This window comes from Cucurbita pepo, chromosome LG03 (genome assembly GCF_002806865.2).
Source record: "Cucurbita pepo subsp. pepo cultivar mu-cu-16 chromosome LG03, ASM280686v2, whole genome shotgun sequence".
Taxonomy (NCBI): Eukaryota; Viridiplantae; Streptophyta; class Magnoliopsida; order Cucurbitales; family Cucurbitaceae; genus Cucurbita; species Cucurbita pepo.
Genome location: NC_036640.1, coordinates 4990904 through 5014316, shown reverse-complemented (window position 1 = coordinate 5014316; position 23413 = coordinate 4990904). Strand labels below are relative to the sequence as shown.

Sequence of the window (23413 nt, the reverse complement as noted above, 5' to 3'; positions counted from 1 at the left end):
AATGTTTGAATTTAATAAATGAATATAATAATAATAATAATTATAACAAAGTTGATAGATAAATTGAGATTTAAATTTATAATCATGCACAAAGAAATAGTAAAAGACAAAATCCAAGGAGAAGAAATTTTTATATTTTGGAAGAATTTTTTAGACCCTTTTGAATGTATTATAAATTAACCGATTTGAGTATATTTGCTAAATATTAATAAACATGTAATAATAATAATATACATGTAACGTTACTTATTATATTATAAAATTGAAACATGCAATCACATATTCCTCAACTTTGTGTTATATTTTATAATATGATATATATATATATAATGGTTTGACCAAGTCTGAGTCAACTGTAGACGTGGCATCCACTTTATGATTTGATTACAAGATTATTCCAAAACACACCAACTTAGATATTTATAAACATTTAATTTTTCTGCTTATTTATTTATTTATTTATACACCAAATGAAATTCTTTTTGGAAAAAGACGGCATGGAAATTCTAAGAGCTTGGTTTTTGTTTCATCTGTTGGCCGTCAACCTTCTTGCCCTCTTGCTTCCCCTCTCGCTCCTCCTCCTCGCTCGCCTCTCTTCCGCCCTCTATCTCGCCGGACTGCCGTTGCTTCCGCCCCTGTTGCTCTCTCTTGTCCTCTATCTAACCTCCCCTCTTCTTATCCTTCTTGTTTCTTTCGTTGTCCTCTCCGCCCTCCTCCACTCCCTCACCGGAAAATCTGCTCTTCCGACCAAACTGCCTGCCCCTGTCTCCCAACCCCGTCTTTACACTACATGGATTTTCCTCTGCACTCTCCAGGTACGTCAAAACATTCATTCTTTCTAGTTTAAACGCTTCATGAAAAGGAGTCTCATATTCGCTAATTAACAAATAGACCTCTTTTGGACGAGCCCTCTTTAGAATCCCAAAGCAAAATTCATTAGAGCCTGTGCTCAATGTGGACAATATCATATTATTGTGGAGGTTCGTGATCACTAACATAGTATCAGAGTCGTACCCTTTGTTAGAGGAACACGACTCTCCACAATGGTATAATATTGTCCACTTTGAGCATAAGCTCTCATGGCTTTGCTTTGGGCTTACCTAAAAAGGCTTCTATTAATAAATGGGGAGAGTATTCTTTAATTATAAACTCATGAACATTTTCTAAATTAGCGGACGTGGAAATTTCATCCAACACTCTCAACTTAGTCATATCAATAAAATCCTTTAAATGTCGAACAAATAAGTTATGAGACTCGACGGAGTAGTCAAAAAGTAAGTAAGGTGTCGAACAAATGGTGTATTTTATTTGAGGGCTCCAAAGAAAGGAGTCGAATCTCGATTAAAGGGAGAGACTATTCGAGGACTACATAGGTGTCGAGTCTCGATTAAGGAGAGACTATTCCAGGGCTACATAGACCTCAAGGGAGGCTCTACAGTGTATTTTATTCGAGGGGAGAATTGTTGGGAGAGAGTCTCGCATTGGCTAATTAAAGAGTTTGATTTTAAGTAAGAAATAAATCTTTATATGAGGTATTTTGGAAAAATCTAAAACAAAGTCATGAAAGTTTATGCTAAAAGTAGATAATATCAGGTGATTCCTAATATAAACATGGTAATTTATAATATAATATTTTAATCAATTGAACAGGTATGTGTCGGCGTCGGGATCGAGGGCAGCTTATCAAGCGGCCTCAACAACGCAGCGGCAGGGCACATCGAGGGTTGTCTGTGGAGGAGGTTGTTGTTCTTCTTTGGGCTGCACGAGGCGGTGGTGCACTGGACAAGGGCGGTGGTGAAGCCGGTGGTGGACGACACCGTATTTGGGGAATCTCGAAAGGAGAGGTGGTTTGAGACGGCGGCGACGGCGGTGAGCTTGGGTGGGGTGTGGTGGTGGCGATTGAGGGATGAGGCAGACGCGCTGGTGGTTGTGGCGGAAATAAAGTGGTTGACGTCGGCGGAATTGGGTCCGGCGGAGGTTGCTAATTGGTGCCTGTATTACATAATCGTAGGCATTGGAATTGGTAAGATTGCCAATTCGGTTGCGTGGTTGGTTCGGATTTTGGTCTCTAAAAAACATTCTAAATGCTCGGATGAGGTTGTCGTTGTGAACAATGTTTGAAAATTTTAATTAATTCTAAAATTTACAATTTATTTAGGTCGCATTCATTTTATTTCGCCACTTGTTAATTAGTTACACTATTTAGGTTAAATTACCAATACTTGTTAGCCTTTAAATTTATGTTATATAACTTCTCAATTTTTTTGAATTTATATATATGTTAAGGTATAGCGATCTAATACCATATTAGGAACCACATACCCGCACAATCAAAAGGCCTCGTACCAGATATATTCTCTTACTTATAAACCCATGATCAATATTTTAATTAACCGATGTGAGACTCCTCTCCCAACAATCCTCCCTCTCCAACAAACTACGCCATAGAGCCTCCCTTGAGCCCTCAAACAACCTCCTCTTAATTGAGGCTAGACTTCTTTCTCTAAAGCCCTCAAACAAAGTACACCATTTGTTGGGTCACTTTTTTACTACACCTTTGAGGTTCACAATTTTTTTGTTTGACATTTGAGAATTCTATTGACACGACTAATTGTAGGGCATGACTCTGATACTATGTTAGAAATCACGAATCTTTTGTAACAGCCTAAGCTCCACTAGTAAATATTGTCCGCTTTAGCCTGTTACGTATCGTCATCAACCTCATGGTTTTAAAATGCTTGTTCCAGTGAGAGGTTTCCACGCTTTTATAAAAAATGTTTTGTTCCCCTCGCCGCAATTGATGTGAGATCTCATAATCCACCCAACAATTTTCATCAGGAACCTGTTGTTTGATGCTTCTGGCAAGAGGAGGCAATGCTTGAGGCAAATATGTTAGATAATGAGTTAGAAGATTAATAGTCTCCCCAGATGAAATTTCATGGTAGATTGGTAGGAGAGAAATTCCACATTGGCTAACTAAGTGGTTGATCATGGATTTATAAGGAACACTATCACTATTGGTATGAAGGTTGGGAAAACCAAAAGTAAAGTTACGAGAGTTTATGCTTAAAGTGGAAAATATCATATCATTGTGTAGAGTCATGGTTCCTAACATGGTATCAGAGTCATGCCCTTAACTTTATCATATCAACAGAATCAATTCTGAGCCTCGATGGTTTAGTCAAAAGTGACTCAAGTGTCGAACAAATAGTGTACTTTGTTTGAGGGCTCTAGAGAAGAAGTCGAGTCTCGATTAAAGGGAGGTTGTTCAAAGGCTCCATAGGCCTCAAGGGAGGGAGGCTCTATGACATACTTTGTTCGAGGGAAGGATTGTTGGGAGAGAGTCTTACATCGGCTAATTAAGGGAGTTGATCATGAGTTTATAAGTAGAAACACTATTCCATTAATACAAGGCTCAAAGTAAACAATGTCGTACCATTGTAGAGTAATCGTAGGGAATCGAGAACATTTTGAAAGTTTATAAAATTAAAATTTTAGTTTTATTAGAAATCCTAATAAAAAATAGTGAGATTTATTTAAAATAAAAAATAAAAATTCAGCAAGAGTAATTCAATAAATACAATACCCTTCTATTAATTATAGTTGAGAACTCAAATCATTTCCATTTTGAAAAAAAAAAAAAAAAAAAAAAAAAAAAAAAAAAAAAAAAAAAAAANTTTTTAATTGAAAGCTCATCTCAGCCTTCAACCATTGATATCAATGAGCAATGGAATATGATACACAAACCTTACAAAAAAGAATTCATTTCACCATTTCATTATAGTTCAAATGGAAATACAACAACTCATTCCATGTATCAGGAACACCAGGCAGGCACCAATGGCTGCAATCTTCACCTCCTCTTGAACCCTGCCTATTTACATACGATTTCCCAAACATGGACGGGTGCCCGTCGATCCGATAATCCGATAAACCAGTTACGTTCAACAACGTAACTCGAGTTTTCATCTGACTTATCACATCTTCTACAATCACATTCTTCTCTGGGTAACCCAAGTTTGATGATGTCACATTTAGAGGCTCTGTTGCTTCTCTACAATGCCCACCTGAATTCCACTGCCCTCCCCTATATTCATAAACATCACATATGAACTCAGCAACTCGAGAGACTGTCTTTGAAAGCTGCTGAAAAGTTGAGATCAATACCTGAAATGGGACGGTGCTGAACTTCGAAAGAAAACTCGGGTTTTCTTCGAATTTATGTACTTATCGACCCATGCTCCCCAAGTCGTCAAAGCTCGTCTGAAAGCAATATTTACATCGAGTCGAGGAAGAACTTGGTCTCTTTCTTGGTAGTAATTGATCCTGTTAAAAACCAGTTCATCATAATTTGGATCATGTGACATAAAAAAGTGAATTCCTATAATTAGACTGTGACTAAAGAGTTTGCTACGTTAGGCTCAATGTGTGTCATCTCTAAGTAAGCACCTACATGGCCAAAAGAGCCGATTTTGTTTATAGTAGAACAGGCATGTCACAAGTCTACCGCTAGCTAACAGATATTGTCCTCTTTGGGCTTTCCATCAAGATTTTAAAACGCATATGTCACGGAGAGATTTCCACACCCTGAATGATTCGTTCTCCTCTACAACCAATGTGGGATCTCACAATCCACCCCCTTGGGAGCCCAGCGTCCTCGCTGGCACACCGCCCGGTGTCGAACTCTTATACCATTTGTAACAGCCCAAACCCACCGCTAGCATTCCCTCAAGGTTTTAAAACGCGCCTGGAAGGGAGAGGTTCACACACACTTATAAGCAATGTTTCTTTCTCCTCTCTCCAACCAAATTGGGATTTCACACGAAAAGAGTAATGGAACCAGTCAAAATGGATAGGACATTGCTTCTCCTAGAACTATGAGGACAACAAAGGAACTAACCCTGATTTTGTTTTGTAATGAGACCACCAATGAGCAGAGTTGAAAACCAAAACATCAGCACCCCGCCATCTCGACGAGCCCCGATCGATGGTATCGATTCGCAGCGTCTGTATGCGTCGCCGTCCCAACCTTGCCTTGTCCTCATGAACAAGAAAATGGGACACATAGAACTCAACAGTACACTTGTAATCCTTGAAACAGAAACAACAGACATCAACAATGACAACAACTGATAAATCTACAAGGATGAAAGAACTTATCAAAGTAGAATTAATTACCACAAACTTAAAGCTATAATTCCCTTTCTTCTTGGTGATTCTTCGGCCACGAGTTTCATAGACCTTCCTTGGATCTTTAATGGCACTAAACAACATACACAGCATAGATTCCCATTGGTTTCTGTTGATTGAATCTCCCACAAAGACAATCCTCTTCCCTCTTATCAGTTCCAGCATTTTTGTTGCGTTAAATCTTCATTCAAATACCACAATCATAAACCCAGAAACCTACGGATTTGTTTGCCAAAACTAAGCAAAAAAATGAAGATGAACATACCTGTAATCGCCACAATCTTGGGGTTGCCATTTGAATTTCTTGTAGTTCAAATCCAATCTGCCATTGCCCTCGCAATCAAAACCTTCATCAATGAAAGGACACGAACCATTCGAGTACAGTGGGTTGCTCTCATCAAAAACCCACTTCCCCTTTGTTAAATCACACCGATGAGATTCTTTTCTCACTATCTTTCTTGGGGATTCTAATTTCTCCAATGGAATTTTCTTATCAACCATCTCGCTGATGGGCAATTGCACTTCAACTTCCTTAATCGAAGTCTCGCCGTCGCTTGGCCGGATTGCGGTGGTATTTCCATCAGCGCCACCGTTTTTCTTCCCTTCTTCCGCGGCGTTCTCATTCCTCTGCTCGCCGGGAATTGAAATCCCACCATACCCAGTAATATTTTCAGGATTCTTCAAGTGGGCAGAAAGATTTTCAGATTTCCTGAAATGGGTATCGACCAAATGCGTATTATTCGCATCAGTTCTTGAGAAATTCCTCCCGAAACTGTTGACCGTCTGGAGATTCACGGGTCTGAAGAAGCTCACAGCAACTGGGGTTCTGTTGAAGAACAAAAAACTCTCAGGGCGAGCAGGGGAATTCTTGACGATCCAAAGGGAAATAAATGAAAGGAAGATGATAAACGAAGAGATTGTGAAAGTGAAAACCAAGTATCTAGTGGGTTTAACAGCGAAGCTTCTTTGCCGCTCCATCGATTCGCACGAGAAAAAAAAGAAAAAAAGGGAAAACAAAAATGGGGTGTTGGAGGCAGAGTAATTATGAAATGTCACATCAGAAATGGAACAAAAATCGAGGGCAAAAACAGAGCGGCAGCGAATAAAGACGCCGAGAGGAGGAGAGATTTGAAAAATGGGGTTTGTTAGTGGGAAAGTTCTCTGGAACCTCAACTGCTCCACTCCATCAAATCACTAACATGAAGCTATTAATTAAATGTCACTTTCTTCAGGGATAAGCTTGGGATAACAACACCCCTTCAAAACTAGTACTCACAGTTGTTCTATGAACAGAGATCGATTCTGGAGCGTTTTTGGGAATTTAATATCTTCATTGAGTGTGAATCAAGGAATCAAGATTTGTGAAGTAAACTAATTGGAGTTTTTGAATGGTATGAATGTTGAAACTGATTTTGATTATAAACTGTTATGTTCTAAATTGATTTGGGTTATTGGACTGATTTTGGACCCATCCCACCTGTTCATCTTGATTTTACTAACATTTAATATGATTTTTATAAATAAAAAAAAAAAAACAAATAATTGTGGAGTTAGGCGATGATATTTTAAAACAATAATGGGTGTCTTAATAGTTCATACGTTATATTTGTTTTGACCATCTTTATTACCTCCAAGATTTTAATCTTGTAACTATTTTAAACAAATTGACTTTTGTTTAAAATTCAACTCATTTAGACTATACTTTTTTATATAGATTATACTTTTTATATTGTTGAGTGAATAATCTTAAAAAATACTCTTAAAACTCTTATTGAGAAGATGAAGAGAGTGGTGACGATCACTCCAAGAGATCAACCGAACCTAATCCACCCTACTTAAACAACTTAAAGGTTTAGCCCAAGATCTAAATCAGTGGTTGGACCGGCTTGTAAGCAAGCTACTTGTTGCCTATCTCACCCTTTTTTTTTTTCTTATTGGTTAAATATGTTTACGACTTTGCTTAGACCAATATTTTTGGTAAACAGTGTTGGATGATGGGAATCCCACATCCCACATCGACTAATTTAGGGAATGATCGTGGGTTTATAAGTGAGGAAAATGAAGCATTTTGAAAAAGCCCAAAGCAAAGTCAAGAGAGCTTATACTCAAAGTAAAGAGTAGTGTTCGTCTAATAAACAGTCGCATAACACACAAAATTTGTAACTTCCTATTTGAAAAAAAAAACAAATGCCACCAACATCAATATTCATAGCATAAATAAAAAGAATTTTGATTTATTTTATATTTATAAAATTTTCATCTATTATATTTTGTCCTCATATTAGTGTTTTTGTTTTAGAAAGAATATTGATTCAAAATGTATATAATAAATCTCCCCTAAAAATAATATAGTCATCCCTATTCCCCATACTCTAAAATTCATTTATTATTAATTTATATATATATATATATATATATATATATACTTTCGATAATTTTTAAGGTAATTTTATTGGAAACAATAAAATAGGAATAATAATTATAATAATAGTAATAACTTAAAAAATGTTAAAAGAAACCAAGTTTTTTAATTTAAAAAATATTAAATAAGGCTTAAAATTTTAATTTGGTATATATTCAGCATTCTTGGCATAAAATTATTTTTTCTTCCAATAAATTTATGAATTATTAAAATAGATAATTTGGTCAATGATCTATTAGATACAAAATTGAAAGATCGAGAACCTAATTATACATAAACTCGAAAGTTTAAGGACTTATTTGAAAGTTATAAGTTAAAAAATCTATTAAACACAAAATTGGAAGATTTACCGGACCCAAATTAAAAAATTCATGGACTAATGTTCACGTTAACTTTCAAATTATTAAATAAACTATAGTTAAAGAAAACTATTTGATAGTTTTTTAATTTGGGAGACCAAAATTGTAACGACCAGGTTCACAGACTTTCACTTTCGAACTTCCTCTTAAGATTTTTAAAACGTTTCTGCTACCGAAAGTTTTCACACTTATATAAGGGTGTTTTGGTCTTCTCTTTGATTAACGTGTAATACGACAGAAATTAAATGGAAGGACCACTGAATTAGGAAAATTTATATATAGTAAAATACCTTTCCCTAATTTAAAATTGAACCAATGCATGTTATGAAGTTTAGATGAAAAACAAAATGTGGGAAAGAAATAAAATAATTACTTATTTTTATTATAAGAAAGAAAATAAAGAAAAAACAAATTAGCATGTCTTTTTATTTAATATTTGATTAGATGGTACGTACGCCACACAACTTGTCTTTTCTTATGACTTATCAGATAATGGTTCATAATTTATTCACAATTCTAAACAACCCTTACTATAATAATAAAATAATTTTGGAGTCTTCTTAATAATTATTCATACGCATGATTTAAGCTTTTACATTGACCATTTAAAAAAACTTTAGTTGTACAAGCCAATGTTACGGTCATACTTGTCTAAGACGTGTTGCTTGTGGCCACAGTGTTGCTTGTGGCCACATGACTTGTCCAAGACGTGTTGCTTGTGTGGCCACATGTCGGATGTCCCAATCATGCTTATTCAGGATGTGTTGTCCATTGCTACTTGTTTCTCGGATTAATAAGTGAGTGTATGACTAGCCACCAAAATATACTATAAAGGGGTTTAATTATGGTGGTTTATTTACTTTTAGTCTCCTTTCTTTAAAATTGTTTTCAACTTATTTTTTCACTCACGAGCATACGCCAATATTGACCCGGCTGAACAGCTGACTTGTTCGATTGTTTTATTACTGTTCGAGTTTTATCTCTAGTCACTCATATTGGTTGGAGAGATTGTTGTATGCATTCAAAGTTGATTGATTTTTGTGTCGTGCATCCTGAAAATGTTATTGTATTTACGAGACCTCTTACCTGGGAAGCGTAAGGATTAATTGTAGCAACAAGGGAACAATTAATTAGAAAATGAAATCCAAATTGAAAACAAAGCATGTTTCATGAACATTGGTTACACAATCTCCAAATTGAAAGTAACACAACCTAACACAATATAATATAAGCTCAAACAAACAGAATAACATAATTTTCTTCTGTATTCTCAACCTGCATCAACTCTTCTCTCCTACCAAAAAATCATCCTATGCAGAAAAAACTGCCTCTACAAGAGCATGCTTCTTCTTTGGATACCCGATTCCGAACATGTGGCTGAGGTACACCTTCCCATCCTTCACGGTTGCAGCCGTGGCCAACCGATGCTTCAGTCCCGAACATGTCGACACCAACGAAGCGGTTTTCCACCCGTCTCTGCTTTCCACCAATCTTCCAGCAGGGTTCCCTGCAACTACAAGTTTGGTTGGAGAAAGTAGCTCTAGGCCATCTCCAAACACAAGATTGCCTCCACTTACATTGATCAACTTAACTTCCTCCCCCTTCACCAAATCTATCTTGTATAGATTTCCACTAAATGTATGAATAGCTAACAAAAATCCATCTGGGTGATAAACTATGCCATTTAAACCAACAATGTTTTTGTACCAATCCTTGGAGATGAATAGCGGACTTTTGATGATAGATATGAACTTGCCATCGGCTCCAACCTTCCATATTATGTTGTTTTTCGCATCCGTCACATATGCATTGCCTTCGGAATCAACGGCAACATCATCCGCAAAGGATTTCTCATCATCTGCATACGCTTAAAAGAGATCAACGTGATAGAATAATGCACACACAACATGAATGAACATCTTAGAACTGATATTGACTATGAATCGAAAGCTTAGCAGTGGTCTTTTTGATGAAAGTAAGTTTGAGCTATATGATTTGGAGTTCTATGTATGAATTGATGAGTTACACATTACAACCAAACAATCAGATATGAGCAGAACATATATTGATAATTTTCCCCAGAGAAAATCATTATATCACCAAGTAAGATGAGCCAAACAGCAACAACCAACGAAATAGATATTGATGATTTGTTTAAACGCCTTCAAAAGGTTTCATAATTTCACTTTTCCATTTAAATCCCAAGTCCTAACTAAGAATCTCAAAAAGGTAAAAGCATATATCAGTATTAGATGATATGGAAAGCAAACAGTACATTATAGATTAAAACTAAGTATATTTCGTCTTAGATTTTGATTAAGAGGTTTAATGGCCTCTTTCATTGTCATACCAATTGATCTCGATCATTACGCCATTTTCATGTTATCTCCTAACCGATCAGCTAATATCAAGCATTGAAGCGATGAAAACAAAGAAAAGAGAGTGGAGATCTAATTTTCCGGAAAAGACTAAACGAAAGGGCGAAAGTCCTGCGGAGATTCATGCGGCGGAGTTACCGATGAACCTCAAAATTCACAGACGAAAAATGAAATTGAAGATCGATTACTCACTCGGACCACTAAGATGAGTCAGAAATTGCCGCTTCCAAGATGAGAGATCATAGGCCGCAAGTCCGCTGTACTTGTTGCCAAGCAAATCCGCGGCGACCACGAGCAGCCGATTTCTCGGACGGTCAACGAAAATCCCAAGAGAAGCATTCCCCTGCAACTCAGCATCTTTGATCACCGGAACTTCTTCGAGAACGGCATCCGGCGAGTGATTCTCGGGAACGGAAACCTGGCCGATACCACCGTCCATGAAACCAACCAAAAACCGACGGCCGAGATCGTCCCATTTGGCGCACTCCCTGAAGAAGCCGGTGCTGTGATAGTAATAGACATGGGAAGGGGGCTTAGCGAGCTCGAGAGAGATGAGAAATGCGATAGGAATGGCTGAAAGTATGAAGAGAGTGAAGAGACATCTGGTGGAGCAAATGGCCATGGCTGCTCTGGCTCTCTCCTTCTTCTCCGTTCAATGGGAGAAGAGAGAAAATGGTGGGTTAGCGGGTCAAAGCTCCGAAGGCTGAAATGAGGTTTCGGGGATGGAATTCTTGTTTGGAATTTTGGATGAAATGGGATAGAGGTCACAATGAACGTTATTTATAGTTTTTTTTTTTTTTTTTTTTTTTTTTTTTTTTTNTTTCTTTTAATTTTTATTAGGTCACTTATTTATTTATTTATTTATTACAATAATTATGAATATCAAAAATTTTCTTGCTATGTTTAAATTATATATATTAATAGGTGTCTAAGTTCAAAGATCATTTTTTAATTTAAAACATTTAAATTTTAATTTGTAAAGAAAAATCCATAGGAAATAATAAAGGGTAATGGAAATTTGCTCAACAAACTTACCTACTAAAATGGTAATGACATGAAGAAATCTTTTGCAAACTTATAGATATTGAATTTAAAATTAGTGTGATACATGTTTTCAATAAAATATTTAGAGCTCTAATAGTCTTATTTTTTCAATCGTGCCGCGTTGTGGTTTCGTGAGATTTGTCTCTATCAACCGAACATCACTTGTGCGGAATTCAAGTTTGTTGGACCACACATGCCGCTTGTGTGTGTGTGTGTTCAATCGTATGTGACACAACAACGTCGCATCTCATTGTCGTCTTGGTTCCCAACAACATGACTTACTCATTGTGATGTCATTCCATGTCTTGGAACAACTCAGCCATCTTTACTTGCTCGGACACGTTCGTTGGGAATCTCATTGTTATCTCGGTTTCCAACAATACGACCCACGCATCGTGATGTCATTCCATGTCTTGGGACAAGTCGGCCGTCTTGGCTTGCTCGGACACGTCTATTGGAAATTTCATCGTTATCTTGGTTTCCAACAACACAACCTACACATTGTGATGTCATCCCATGTCTCAAGACAACTCGGCCATCTTGCCTTGCTCGAACGTTCGTTGGGAATCTCATCGTCATCTCAGTTCCCAACAACATGACCCACGCATTGTGATGTCATCTTATGTCTCAAGACAACTCGACCATCTTGACTTGCTCAAACACGCCGTTGCAAACTAACCCATGTGTCAAACATCTCATTAGGACATCTCGAACATACATCCATCCAAGTTCTCTCGAACATCTAATCACTCAAATAAGTGTAAGTGTAAATTTCACCTACTTTAAATAAACATATTTTCTCGTTTACTTTAGAAGTAACATACGAAATTCAAGAAAATGAAGACGAGTGATTAAAGATGTATAATTTCACCTAATCACGTGTTCTAAGTGCATTTATATTATTGAAAAGCATCCACCTAATCGTGGTATTGCTAGATGGAAACTAGACAAATAAGGTGCACGTTCCTTTTCGGTAGCTCAATTATAAGAAGTCGAAAATGACTCTTGAAGAAGTTTGAGTGATTGACAACGACGATTTGCACGACAATCCGTTGCTAGGGATTTTGATCGATTGGTTGAGCAATCGGCTGCTTGTTGTCTATGCTGATGTTCATAAGAAGAAATACAATGGGCTCGCCCGCTTATGATCTCTACCTAAGTTATCCCCTAGGTTTTATCAATCCACTTAAGCTCAACTACTCTAAAGTGGAAACTATCACGTTCTCTTTCCTTCACCCTATTTAAGCCGTTGGTTCCCAAGATTCAGCTCTTCTGAACTCATCTTTCTCGTAAGATTCGTTCTTAAAGTTCTAATATATCTTGGTTAGATTGCTCTACTAATATCTTTCATTGTCATATTGCTCGGCTATGCCTCTTAATCAATTCCAACTCATATTTATCATCATATCGATATGGACATTGTTCCGAAGCTCTTGTAGAGGTTAGTTAACATTTTCCTAGTAGGCCCCATAAATGAGGTTGCAACCCTTAATCCAGCCAACTTTCATCTCCCTATATGGTACCTTACTCTAATATGAACAAGATTACAATTAGGAAGTGGTTGGAGACTCTCTAAATGCACCGTACTTAGAAGGTTCATGCATTTTCGGAGTTCATCCCAAGTTCTACCAACTCATTAGGTACTACTGGGGCAGATTGGTACAACATCTAAATGAGAGTGACGTTGAGGATAAGATAGTTAAGAAGAACTTGAAAGATTTGAAAATTACTACATTTACTAACAAGGTGCACGTTTTGTTTCAGTAACTCAATCATAGAAACTCTCAAATTAAAATCTATTTACTTTGAATAACATTATATTGGGTGACCTCCTTAAATGACTCGCCATACCTCACTTCTATTGATCGATCTAGACCTCAGTGGCTCACAAGTTTGTTCGGTTTTAGTTCACAAACTTTTAATATATCTATTTTATTTTTTCATCTAATAACTACTTATCGAGTGCTTATCTCTAATCATATAACTTGAAAACAAAAGACGTCGGTCTAAAATTAGTTGAGCGGTGCTAAAATTAACGGTTCAAATTCGTTTGCACGTATTAAATACTCGGACCAAACAAATGAAAAAGGTGGTCTTTAAAATTTGGTGTTGGTAACATATTTAGTAGTTGAGCCAAACAGCTGAAAAAGGTGGAATGCCGATTATTGGTTTAAATGCTTGAAATATTATTAGGCAGCCAAGCTGGTTTTAAATGGATGGCGCCTCCCTACAAACAATTAGAGTGGGCCTTCAACATAATGAACCAATTTTTATGCCCAAACACCCCTACTTGGTTGCTTAATACTTTGTATCGACTTTTTCTTAAACTCACAACCATGTCTTAACTATCGCAACAATATAGCGATCGAATAGCTATCACTCACTCTTCGCATATTATGAAAGTTGTATTGTTCGAAAGAAGGGGGTATGATGCAAGAGAGGAGGTATGTGGTAGGTGTAGGAGGCGTGCCTAAAGAACAGTAGCAGCTACGTGGTTGGTTCCACGTCACTAGATTGAGACCTAGAGAGTGGCAGGTGTTAGGAATCACGACTCTCCACAATAGTATGATATTGTACACTTTGAGCATAGGCTCTCATGGTGTTGCTTTTGGTTTGGCCAAAAGGCCTAATAGGAATGAATGTATTCCTTGCTTATAAATACATGATCATTTCCTAAATTAGCCATTGTGGAAGTCGGTAATAATCCCCTAAAAATTATTTTTTTAGAAAATTAAACACTTAAATGAAAATCATCCAACTTGATATTTAGTTTGTGTGTGGCTCTAATCTGTTTTTCATTTGCTTGTTCTTTTAACTTGTTGCGAGCAATGAAAGGCGTATGCAAATCAGGACAATATTGGGCAGCTCTTGATATTTTTATGCACTGCCATCTGCTCATCAAATTGGCCATAATTTTCCAAGATTTTTCCATTTCAATGGAATTTTAATCGTCTACTCTTCCTCCTTTTACAAATTTTTTGGGCCTTTGATGAAATATCTCCATAACTCATATGGCGTGGCCTTCATCCATTGGCCACAATTTGATAAGAAATATGTGTCAATGGCACATTTACCAATCCGTTTATATATTATACTTCCTAACGCCATATCCCCATGATTTATATCCTCTTTCCAGCTCTCAATTGAACTTAGCATTACTTCTTCCATACATAGAGATATGGCGACCATTTCAGGGGTGAACCTCTCAAGTCCAAGAATCTTGGCCAAGGCTGTTGAGATACCTAAACCCCAATCTTTCAATGTTGGGTTTCTCCGCCGCTCGTGGAAGCAGTCGACCCAGTTCAGAGCCATACGATTGAGAGTTCCACCGGTTCACGCTGCACCGGATAAGATATCGGACAAGGTGGAAGAGAGCATCAAGAATGCAGAGGAGGCTTGTGCAGGTGACCCTGTGAGCGGCGAGTGTGCTGCAGCATGGGACGAAGTTGAGGAATTGAGCGCGGCAGCCAGCCATGCTCGTGACAAGAAGGAGTCGGATCCATTGGAGACCTATTGCAAGGACAATCCAGAGACGGAGGAATGTCGCACCTATGACAACTGAGTAACGAAATGATATCAAGTTTTAAGCATTTTATATCATCTATATATTGATTTGGGTTAAAGTTATTTGGATGATATGTGGTTGTATAACTTTTTAAAGCTGTTATTGTTACACAGTTGCATGGATATGGCCAAAAAGCTTAAAATTAATTGTAACCACCGCTAACAAATATTGTTTTCTTTGGGGTTTTCCTCTCGAGCTTCTCCTAAAACACGTTTGCTAGGGAGAGGTTTCCACACTCTTATAAAGAATATTTTGTCTCTTCCCCCACCGAGGTAGGATCTCATAATCCACCTCCCTTCAGGGCCCACGCTGGCACTCGTTCCCTTCTCCAATCGATGTAGGACCCCTCAATCCACCCCCTTCGGGGCCCAGCGTTCTTTCGAGGCTCAGCCTCCTCGCTGGCACATCGCCAGATGTCTGGTTCTAATACCAATTGTAACAGCTCAAGCCCACCGCCGACAGATATTGTCCTATTTGAACTTTCCCTTTCGGGCTTCCTCTCAAAGTTCTGAAAACATGTCTGCTAGAGAGAGATTTCCACACCCTTACAAAGAACGTTTTCTCCTCTCCAACCGATGTGCGATCTCACATGAATCATCCTCATAAACAACCATAAAAGCAATCAAGAACAGAGTAGCTGGATTTTTATTCTAACAGCTCCAGAATCAGACAGCCCTAGATTATTTAAAAACCACGAGAAACAAGTGGCGGTAAGGCTATTTCAGAGAATAAGTTCATTTTGTTATGAAGAAAAGAATCAGCGTATTCTAGAAGAGGAATATAAGACGATTAAACACATTTGGATAAGCTAAATTGCCCACAGAACCAAGAGGAGACAGGTCAAATTTGTCCATTGACAAGCAACAGAAGAATTAGCATATTGAGTTTTTTGGACTAGTTTGACGGATATCTATTAATAATCTCGATTATATCATCTAAACACTCCCTATTGATTAAAGGAGACAGTGTTCATAGTATTCCCACCTTTTTCCCATTAAATAATTCCCTGCCTACCAACTCCACCTACAAATGTCGTGCGGCACACAAGGGTCATCAGATCCGGAACAAGATTCCAGGAAGAATCCTGAGGATAAAATCAATTCTATCATTACTTAATGGATTAGTATAAAAGCCATAGTACTCATCTGGGGTTTCTCCAGCATACAATCTCAAGCATATTCTTTTCCCATCTCGGATAACCACGAACCAAAGCCAGCCCCCAGATTTGTATATGCAACTGTAATGAACCAATTCAAAAGGTAAGTAAGGCGGAAAGTTCCTGATAATCAAAATCAAATCTGTAATAGAGAGAGAGAATTGGACACAATCCATGCAGATAAGGTAGAATTGAACTCGGTTTGAATTGCACCAGCTAATACTTTAGCAGCAACAGTGGGAACAAATTTAACAGGAAACACGCAGAGCTCTTGGCATCAATAGTATTCAATACAAAAGGACCAAATTCTATGTCATTGGTATCCAAGAACTTCTTGCGTTCAGCAATTAGCTAATGAGAAATCACTAGAGCGAATACAGAAGAAGTCCCCAAATATAGATGGTATCAGTGTATCATTACATAACCAAAAACACATAAAAGTTCCATTTACTTGACTAATTCAAACAGAAGATACAAAACAACTACTATATGACACGCAAACACAGACACAGAGCAGAATCCTAAGATCTGCAATAAATTCACAAACGACCATGGTTCCACTGGACAAAAGACTCGCAAATGTGGCGATTCTAACCCCTTTAAGAGGGACTCACTAACACAGGAACATGTCAGCTACGGGCAGAGCTGGCCGAGAGAACTCCCACGGCTTCAAGAGAGGATCGGGAATTTCAGGGATGTCCATAGCAAGCCCGCTAACCTCCTCGACAATCTGAAGGACCGAGTTCAGGGACCGCAGACGATCAGTCAGTTCCATAGCTTGAGCCCTGAGAACATTGTTCATGTTGTCGACCTGGACAAATGCTTGCTCCTTGGCACCAATGCTCTGCAGAAGCTGATTATTCGCAATTTGTAATCGACTCAGCTCCCCCGTGAGGTCTTCCACTTGCTTCTGCTTTTTCATCCGAGATCTCCGAGCCGATTCTCTGTTGGATTGCATCCGCTTCCTCTTCCTCTCATCAGGAATGGCAGGTTGCGAACCTCCATTTGATCCGGGGGAGCTTTTCCTTGGAATAGATGCCATATAATTCTCTCTTTCAATTACTTCCCGCCAAAATAATACCAAGTAATGTCGAGTAAAAAGTTCTTTTAGTATCTAATCTAATAAAAATCAAATGAATCTCCCGATCTACAACTCAGGCTACGGCAAGAAGAGATCAATCAAATTCCACAGCGACGAAGAAGGCGATTAGTTCATGAGAAGACGTAGAACCAGTACAGAAAGACAACCGAAAACGAGTGAAGGATACGAATACGTCGCCTCAGTAAAGAGAACGTCATAGAAAACCTAAAATCATCGAGGTAATCAGGAAAACCCTAGAAGGAAGTAGTTAACCATGGATTTTGAGATCAGAGCAAGAGAGACAAACAAAGAGAACGGGAAATGAATCAAGGAACGGGCAAACAGAAAGAAGAACTACAAATCACAAATCAAGCCGTAGTCAAGAACAGTGACGAAGAATTGGACAGAAATCTAAGAGATTGGAATTAAAGAGGACAATGAAAAAGAAGAGAAAACAAGGGAAATGAAAAACGCAAGAACAAGGAAAGAAGGAAGAAAGAGATAAAAAGAAAAGACTTAAGAAGAGAGGAAAAGTGGAAGAAGAAAAAGAGAGAGAGACTTAGCTTAGGTGAAGAGTGCGAGCGAATGGCGAGGCGAAAGAAAGTTTGGCAAGGCGCGGAGAGGGGTTTATATAGGGGAGGAATGTGAAGGTGCTCACCTAAAAACTGGAATATTTTCAATGATATTTTTTTATTTTAAAATGACAAAAACGTAATTTACAGGCGTGGCGTCGGTGTCATAGCTGGCATGGGACGTTACGACAGCGTCAAATAACTGTTTTTGTTTGGTTCTACGGTTTTTTTTTTTTTTTTTTCTAATTNATGTTAAGATATTAAAAAAAAAAAAAGTGTATTATAAAATAATGTATTTTTAATTTAAATAATTAGTATTTAAAAAGTTTAACATATTAATTTTTTTTTTAAATAACTAATTTTCAAATTTATCATAATCCGACAAAAGTATGTATAATATGAATCACGACCAATAAATTTTCATACCTCAAGTTCCAATTACAAGGACGAGAGCCAATAAGCTACAACAAACCTTATATACACTTATATTCAAGCAATGATGAGCTCATCAAAGGGAATTCTAGAAGACGTTGGAGACTTACCTTATATGTTGTGCAAAGTTGAGCTTCAAGAAATAGATGAATTAAATGCACTTTTTGCCTATGAACTCAGCTAAATTTATGAAACTAGTCCAACGAACAATTACATTTCATTCGTTGCACTATTTAATTATAATTTAAATATTTGTTTTTCATATTTAAGCTAATTTTAAATATAGGAGTTAAGGTTATATTGTAACCACTAGTTTATCATATTCCACCATTAACGTCATTTTAATAGGAAGGTTATGGGTATTTCTCGTACTACCAAATTTAATTTGGGAGTTATGTACGAGGGCTATATAAAGCTTCTTTTCTTTGATTAGGGACATCAAATTTTAGAATTAAGAATAGAATTTCTAAGACGAGACGAGGTTTCCTTCATTGTTATATTGCAAGCTATCGAATTGTGATGCTTGAGAGTTAAATGGTTATTGTTGGACTCTTAACATTTCGAGATTAAATCAATAAATAGAGAAATTATGATAATAATTTAAAATACATTGAAGATACGCGGTCGCATTTCAAAAAGAACCTCGGAAATTCAGAATGATTCATCTCAAATTTGATCGTAAAATGGGCCAAGGCCCATTGAACCGCAAATACTCTTTGGGCTTGGGCCAGGTTATTTCATTCTCTAATAGCCGTACAATGGCTCAACCCATACGCTCCATTCATTTGGTCAAACTTAGGCTCAAGCTTCAATCAAATTTTTGTTTTCTATTTTTTTCCCAAATTATTAAACCAATAAATTACTTTTAAAAAGTAAAATATTTATTAAAAATAAAACTTTTAACTTTTTTTTTTTTTTAATAATTTTTATATTGTTTATAAATAGAAGAATTCGAGGTTATATAACAACCTAAGCCCACCGAAGATATTGTGTCCACCATTGTCTATTTTAGCTCGTTATATATTGTCGTCAGCCTCGCAGTTTTAAAAAATGAGCGTAGTCAACCTCACCGTTTTGAAAATGAGAAGTTTCCACACACTTTCTGATTGATCATAGTAGGCATGATTCAAACAGTCTATGCAGCTTCATCATCTCGGGTCAACTCAATTTAAAAAAAAAAAAAAAAAAAAAAAAAGCTTCCGTCTCTCATATGGATTTATTAAGATATAATATTTTGAGAATATATTATGATAATTAGTTATGGAATATATGATAGTCGTATTCAGTTAATATTTTAACTTAACGATTTGATTAGTAGTATATTTTATCTCATTCTCGAGATTTGGTTAGCTTGTGTCTTACCGATAACACTTTTAATCTCATTTCTATTTCTCATTCTTAATATGGTATTAGAGCCTCGTTCGGTTTCATAATTATAAGAATTTGTTCTATAAGCGAACTATTTTACAAATAATCTCTCATGGATATATCGGCACATACTCTTTTTTCTTGGTGGGACATGTTTCATTCCCCTAATCCACCCCCTTAAGTGTCCGGCGAGTTTCCAGACTCCTAAAAGGAATGTTTCATTTCCCTCTACATCCTCTCCCTCGCTTGGCACACCGTCCGATGTTTGACTCTAATACAATTTGTAACAACTCAAGTCCACCACAAGAAGACATTATCCGCTTTGGCCTATTATATATCGCCATCAACCTCACGATTTTAAACAAATCTAGTAAAGAGAGATTTTCACCCCCTTATAACCAAGATAGAATCTCACAAGTTAGGTCAAAGAAATCGATATATTAAGTCCAATCCAATCGAAATTGAATATAAACGTGAACCAAACCTTAGTAGCCTTTAATAGATCACATGCTATTCGATAGGGTAATAATCAATAGAACCGTTAGGTTTGATATTAAAATCAATAAAGTTTGCCCCATGCCATTTCAAAAGGTAAAGACAAACCCTTTTCCAAATTTTAGTTAAAAAGTCAATTTTAATCGCAACAATATAAACCCAACCTTTTGTTAGGTCATCCTTCCTTTACTTAGTTTTAAAGTTTCCATCTTTATTTATTTATTTATTTATTTTTAACAATTTTCTATGCTACGAAAATTCATCCAAGTACGAGATTAAAAAACTAAATTAAAAAATTAAAAAATATAAATTTTTACAAAAATTATCTCGTGTTAGTTCAAAGAAACAAAAATGGTAACAAATAATGAGTGTGTGTATAAAGCTTAGACAATATGATGCACCCTTCTATCATCCTCTTCAAAGCTCGATCTATCATCATCATCACTATCAACATCAGATTCCTATTTCATACACAGTAACAAAACTCTCGATCAGTCACCCATTTTAAAAATACCTCAACTTTCCCTCTTTTTTCGGCTTTCCAAATATAAACTAAAACTCACCTCTTCATTCTGATATCGATACCGATTTCGACGAGCACTATTTTGAATGGCAGTGATCGTTCGAATTATCACGTACATAGGAAAAATAATCCCGCTAACTCTTAAAATAAGAACCTAAATCAAATATGCACAACAAAATAATTAATATACATTTCTCCTTCAATCGAACCGAAGAGAATCGAGTACTCACAGTGGCAAGCGTAAATGGGTATTGTGCAGTGTCAATAGTAACCACTTCATAGAAATGTCTCACCAACAACATTAAAGTAAACTGCATAACAAAGGAAATTAATACAAAAATGTGAACTTTTTTATAAAGTCATAAGGGAATCTTAGGATTAAAAGGGTAAATTTGTTTGTGAAATTTTTTAAGGGAAAGAAATGTAGCTGAAAAAAAAGTTATGGTAGGCTACTCGGACTAACGGTTATTTGTTGGGTTGGTGACCTACATTATACTAAAAAATATAATCATAGTCGAACCCCACTAGAATATATATATTAATTACGGCTGAACTATAGTTTAGATGAATGAATGTTATTAATATCTATGTTTAAATTTTAACCTATGATAGTGGGTGGAATTAATTAGAATAAAATAATGAAATTAGTGTAAGACATAATGAATTCCAATTATGTAGTGGTAAGTTAAACCCACTATGAAATTAGTGTTTGATAATTGAGGAACTTACAGTGAGAGCCACGGATTTACAGCAGGAAGCACCACGGTCAGCGGTGGTGGAGCAAGTGGAGTCCGACGCGCCGCCGTCTGCGGGTGGCGATGCGGGCTCTGCCGCCTCTTCTTCCTCGTTTCTAGGGATTTGCAAACTATCCCTGCCAACGAATTTTTTTAATTTCATTTCCTTAAATGTTTTTTAAAAAATCGCCAGCAGAGCCGAGGAATTGGCTGTAAAGCATGTCTGGTTCGCGATTTAAGAAATTTCCCATTTCCATTACAAAGTGGAAAAGGAAAAAAAATACCTGATAGTGACACCTGGATCGCCGCGTTGAGGCTTCTTAGAAGGTGACGTGTAGCCTGGTTCGTAATTCTGTAAGAACAAAAACAAATTTTAAAAAAATATATATATATATATATATTCCTGTTATTTAATGATTTACTTTTAATTGATAACAGAATTTTAAATTATTGTTTTTAAATTAATGTAGAAGGGATAGGCAAACATTTATTAATTTCATCTATTAAATAACGCATTAAAATATTTCAAGGCGAAAATAGTAATATTCGAAGGGGAAAAAAAATTGTATTTTTAAAATTAAAAGTAAGAAAATAGAATGTTTTTTTCAGAGAGACTTGAATACAAAGAAAAACACGAAAATCCAGTGGGCAAGAAACCCATATGGATTCAGAGATGAAAATAAAAAAATAAATAAAATTTGAATTTAAAGAAAACCCAGAAACGCAAAGATCAGGAAGAACAGAGGAAAAAAAACAGCGAACCTGGAGACAAATTTCACAGACTGTGCTGCCTTTTTCGGTGCACCATCTCTGAATACAGTCTCTGTGAGCGAACTGAAAAGACAAATTCAAATTCAAATTCAATTGAAATTCGGAAGTGGAAGAAGGAATGGGAATTTGGGGGTTACCTTAATGGTGCCAGAACAGGAACAGGGGGCTTCGAGTTGGAGGGCAGTTTCGAGTTCGTCTTCGTGGCAGATCCTACAGCGTGAGACTTGGTAGGACGTTTGGAATTGGAACTCCTCTACGTATAGAGACACTTCGCCCATTTTTTTTGTTGTTGTCGTTGTTGTTCAAAATGCTCTGTTTTTATTCAAAACAAACTCTCCGTTTTTCTCGGTGTTCTTCCCTGTTTTGTGGATTCTCAGCTTTAAATAAACGAAAGGGAGTATGAATTTCCCAAATCACCCTTGGGGTTCGCTTATCAATTGTGATTGAATACTTCAACAGACTACCAACACATGGAAGGAAGTCGAGTCACATAACTCCGTGTGATGCGAGAAAAATAACAAATCATTTATGATTTTTTAATTATGTTGGGAGAAAAAAATTAGATGAGATTTATTGTATTAATCAAATATACACCCGACCCCATTTAAGCTCCACGATACTTCAACCTAAACGCAAAATATGTCGAGTCTAATGTGAGTAGGCTAAATCAACCCCTTCTACTACTTACTTGAATTGTCCGTTTAATCTAGTGGGGCTGTGAATTCTCGTTTAAACAGAGAATGAGGGAAGGAGTCGAAAGAGATTTTTCTTCCCTAAATAGGGTTGGGAATGAAAATTGCATCCTCATCCCTGTCCATACCTCGATTCACCTTGTCCCACTTTTATATATATTTTACGGTTGGGAACTCGATCCTTGCAAATTCCTGGTAAGAATCTCCACTTCGATAGTTGCAAAAATAAATTGAGAATGCAATAAGAGGTGAAGATGAAGAACGCTTTTTGTCCCTGCTGGACCCTATGTGATAGTATATACGTTGAGCATGTAAGTATACTCTAAATATTCACTAAATTAGAGACTTGAGGACTATATATATATATATATATATATTTTGTAAGATTCATCTAAGGATGGTTTGTGGCTGTCCCAGGTAACATAATTTGGGATCTTAATTATTTATTAAGAAATAATCTAAATGATTAAATAAATTTGAAACATAAAATAGTAATAAAAAAATTATTATTTATTTATAAAGAATTTAAAAGATTCAAAATCTTTTTCAATTGTAAAAAATATAGAAAAGATGTTTTTTTTTTTTTTTTTTTTTTTTTTTTTTTTTTTTTTTTTTTTTTTTTTTTTTTTTT

At 36.5% G+C, this 23413-nt stretch overlaps 6 protein-coding genes across 6 annotated transcripts; 2 read left to right on the top strand and 4 right to left on the bottom strand.

Annotated features, from left to right (window-relative positions):
• Nucleotides 1-497: 497 nt before the first annotated feature.
• On the top strand, nucleotides 498-2121 carry LOC111791848. Its single transcript, XM_023673343.1, has 2 exons — nucleotides 498-815; nucleotides 1651-2121. Exons 1-2 carry the CDS (start codon nucleotides 498-500, stop codon nucleotides 2119-2121), a joined length of 789 nt encoding a protein of 262 aa, XP_023529111.1.
• A 1556-nt stretch (nucleotides 2122-3677) lies between these two features.
• LOC111789865 (protein trichome birefringence-like 6) lies at nucleotides 3678-6417 on the bottom strand. Its single transcript, XM_023670577.1, has 5 exons — nucleotides 5456-6417; nucleotides 5179-5371; nucleotides 4901-5091; nucleotides 4168-4326; nucleotides 3678-4087 (listed from the first exon to the last, which is right to left on the bottom strand). The coding sequence occupies exons 1-5, from the start codon at nucleotides 6166-6168 to the stop codon at nucleotides 3763-3765; spliced, it is 1581 nt and encodes a 526-aa protein (XP_023526345.1). The 5' UTR covers nucleotides 6169-6417; the 3' UTR covers nucleotides 3678-3762.
• Nucleotides 6418-9097: 2680 nt separating this feature from the next.
• On the bottom strand, nucleotides 9098-11096 carry LOC111791853. Its single transcript, XM_023673351.1, has 2 exons — nucleotides 10542-11096; nucleotides 9098-9829 (listed from the first exon to the last, which is right to left on the bottom strand). The coding sequence occupies exons 1-2, from the start codon at nucleotides 10969-10971 to the stop codon at nucleotides 9282-9284; spliced, it is 978 nt and encodes a 325-aa protein (XP_023529119.1). The 5' UTR covers nucleotides 10972-11096; the 3' UTR covers nucleotides 9098-9281.
• Nucleotides 11097-14501: 3405 nt separating this feature from the next.
• Nucleotides 14502-15110, top strand: LOC111791861 (calvin cycle protein CP12-2, chloroplastic-like). Its single transcript, XM_023673359.1, has one exon. The coding sequence runs from the start codon at nucleotides 14572-14574 to the stop codon at nucleotides 14953-14955; it is 384 nt and encodes a 127-aa protein (XP_023529127.1). The 5' UTR covers nucleotides 14502-14571; the 3' UTR covers nucleotides 14956-15110.
• Nucleotides 15111-16400: 1290 nt separating this feature from the next.
• Nucleotides 16401-17804, bottom strand: LOC111791860 (bZIP transcription factor 53-like). Its single transcript, XM_023673358.1, has one exon. The coding sequence runs from the start codon at nucleotides 17154-17156 to the stop codon at nucleotides 16728-16730; it is 429 nt and encodes a 142-aa protein (XP_023529126.1). The 5' UTR covers nucleotides 17157-17804; the 3' UTR covers nucleotides 16401-16727.
• Nucleotides 17805-20358: 2554 nt separating this feature from the next.
• LOC111791855 lies at nucleotides 20359-22432 on the bottom strand. Its single transcript, XM_023673353.1, has 7 exons — nucleotides 22228-22432; nucleotides 22082-22153; nucleotides 21604-21671; nucleotides 21315-21456; nucleotides 20816-20896; nucleotides 20626-20739; nucleotides 20359-20523 (listed from the first exon to the last, which is right to left on the bottom strand). Exons 1-7 carry the CDS (start codon nucleotides 22366-22368, stop codon nucleotides 20446-20448), a joined length of 696 nt encoding a protein of 231 aa, XP_023529121.1. The 5' UTR covers nucleotides 22369-22432; the 3' UTR covers nucleotides 20359-20445.
• Between the last annotated feature and the right edge of the window lie 981 nt (nucleotides 22433-23413).

Excerpts from the sequence above, each read along its gene's own strand:
- LOC111791848 (XM_023673343.1), top strand. The coding sequence starts at position 498 with ATGGAAATTCTAAGAGCTTGGTTTTTGTTTCATCTGTTGGCCGTCAAC. Across the intron at positions 816-1,650 it reads TTTTCCTCTGCACTCTCCAG|GTATGTGTCGGCGTCGGGAT; the intron begins GTACGTCAAAAC and ends TCAATTGAACAG.
- LOC111789865 (XM_023670577.1), bottom strand. The coding sequence starts at position 6,168 with ATGGAGCGGCAAAGAAGCTTCGCTGTTAAACCCACTAGATACTTGGTT. Across the intron at positions 5,372-5,455 it reads CAAGATTGTGGCGATTACAG|ATTTAACGCAACAAAAATGC; the intron begins GTATGTTCATCT and ends ATTTGAATGAAG. Across the intron at positions 4,088-4,167 it reads TCAGCACCGTCCCATTTCAG|GGGAGGGCAGTGGAATTCAG; the intron begins GTATTGATCTCA and ends TTATGAATATAG.
- LOC111791853 (XM_023673351.1), bottom strand. The coding sequence starts at position 10,971 with ATGGCCATTTGCTCCACCAGATGTCTCTTCACTCTCTTCATACTTTCA. Across the intron at positions 9,830-10,541 it reads GACTCATCTTAGTGGTCCGA|ATGATGAGAAATCCTTTGCG; the intron begins GTGAGTAATCGA and ends AAGCGTATGCAG.
- LOC111791861 (XM_023673359.1), top strand. The coding sequence starts at position 14,572 with ATGGCGACCATTTCAGGGGTGAACCTCTCAAGTCCAAGAATCTTGGCC.
- LOC111791860 (XM_023673358.1), bottom strand. The coding sequence starts at position 17,156 with ATGGCATCTATTCCAAGGAAAAGCTCCCCCGGATCAAATGGAGGTTCG.
- LOC111791855 (XM_023673353.1), bottom strand. The coding sequence starts at position 22,368 with ATGGGCGAAGTGTCTCTATACGTAGAGGAGTTCCAATTCCAAACGTCC. Across the intron at positions 21,672-22,081 it reads TCTGTGAAATTTGTCTCCAG|AATTACGAACCAGGCTACAC; the intron begins GTTCGCTGTTTT and ends TTGTTCTTACAG. Across the intron at positions 21,457-21,603 it reads GATCCAGGTGTCACTATCAG|GGATAGTTTGCAAATCCCTA; the intron begins GTATTTTTTTTC and ends ATTCGTTGGCAG.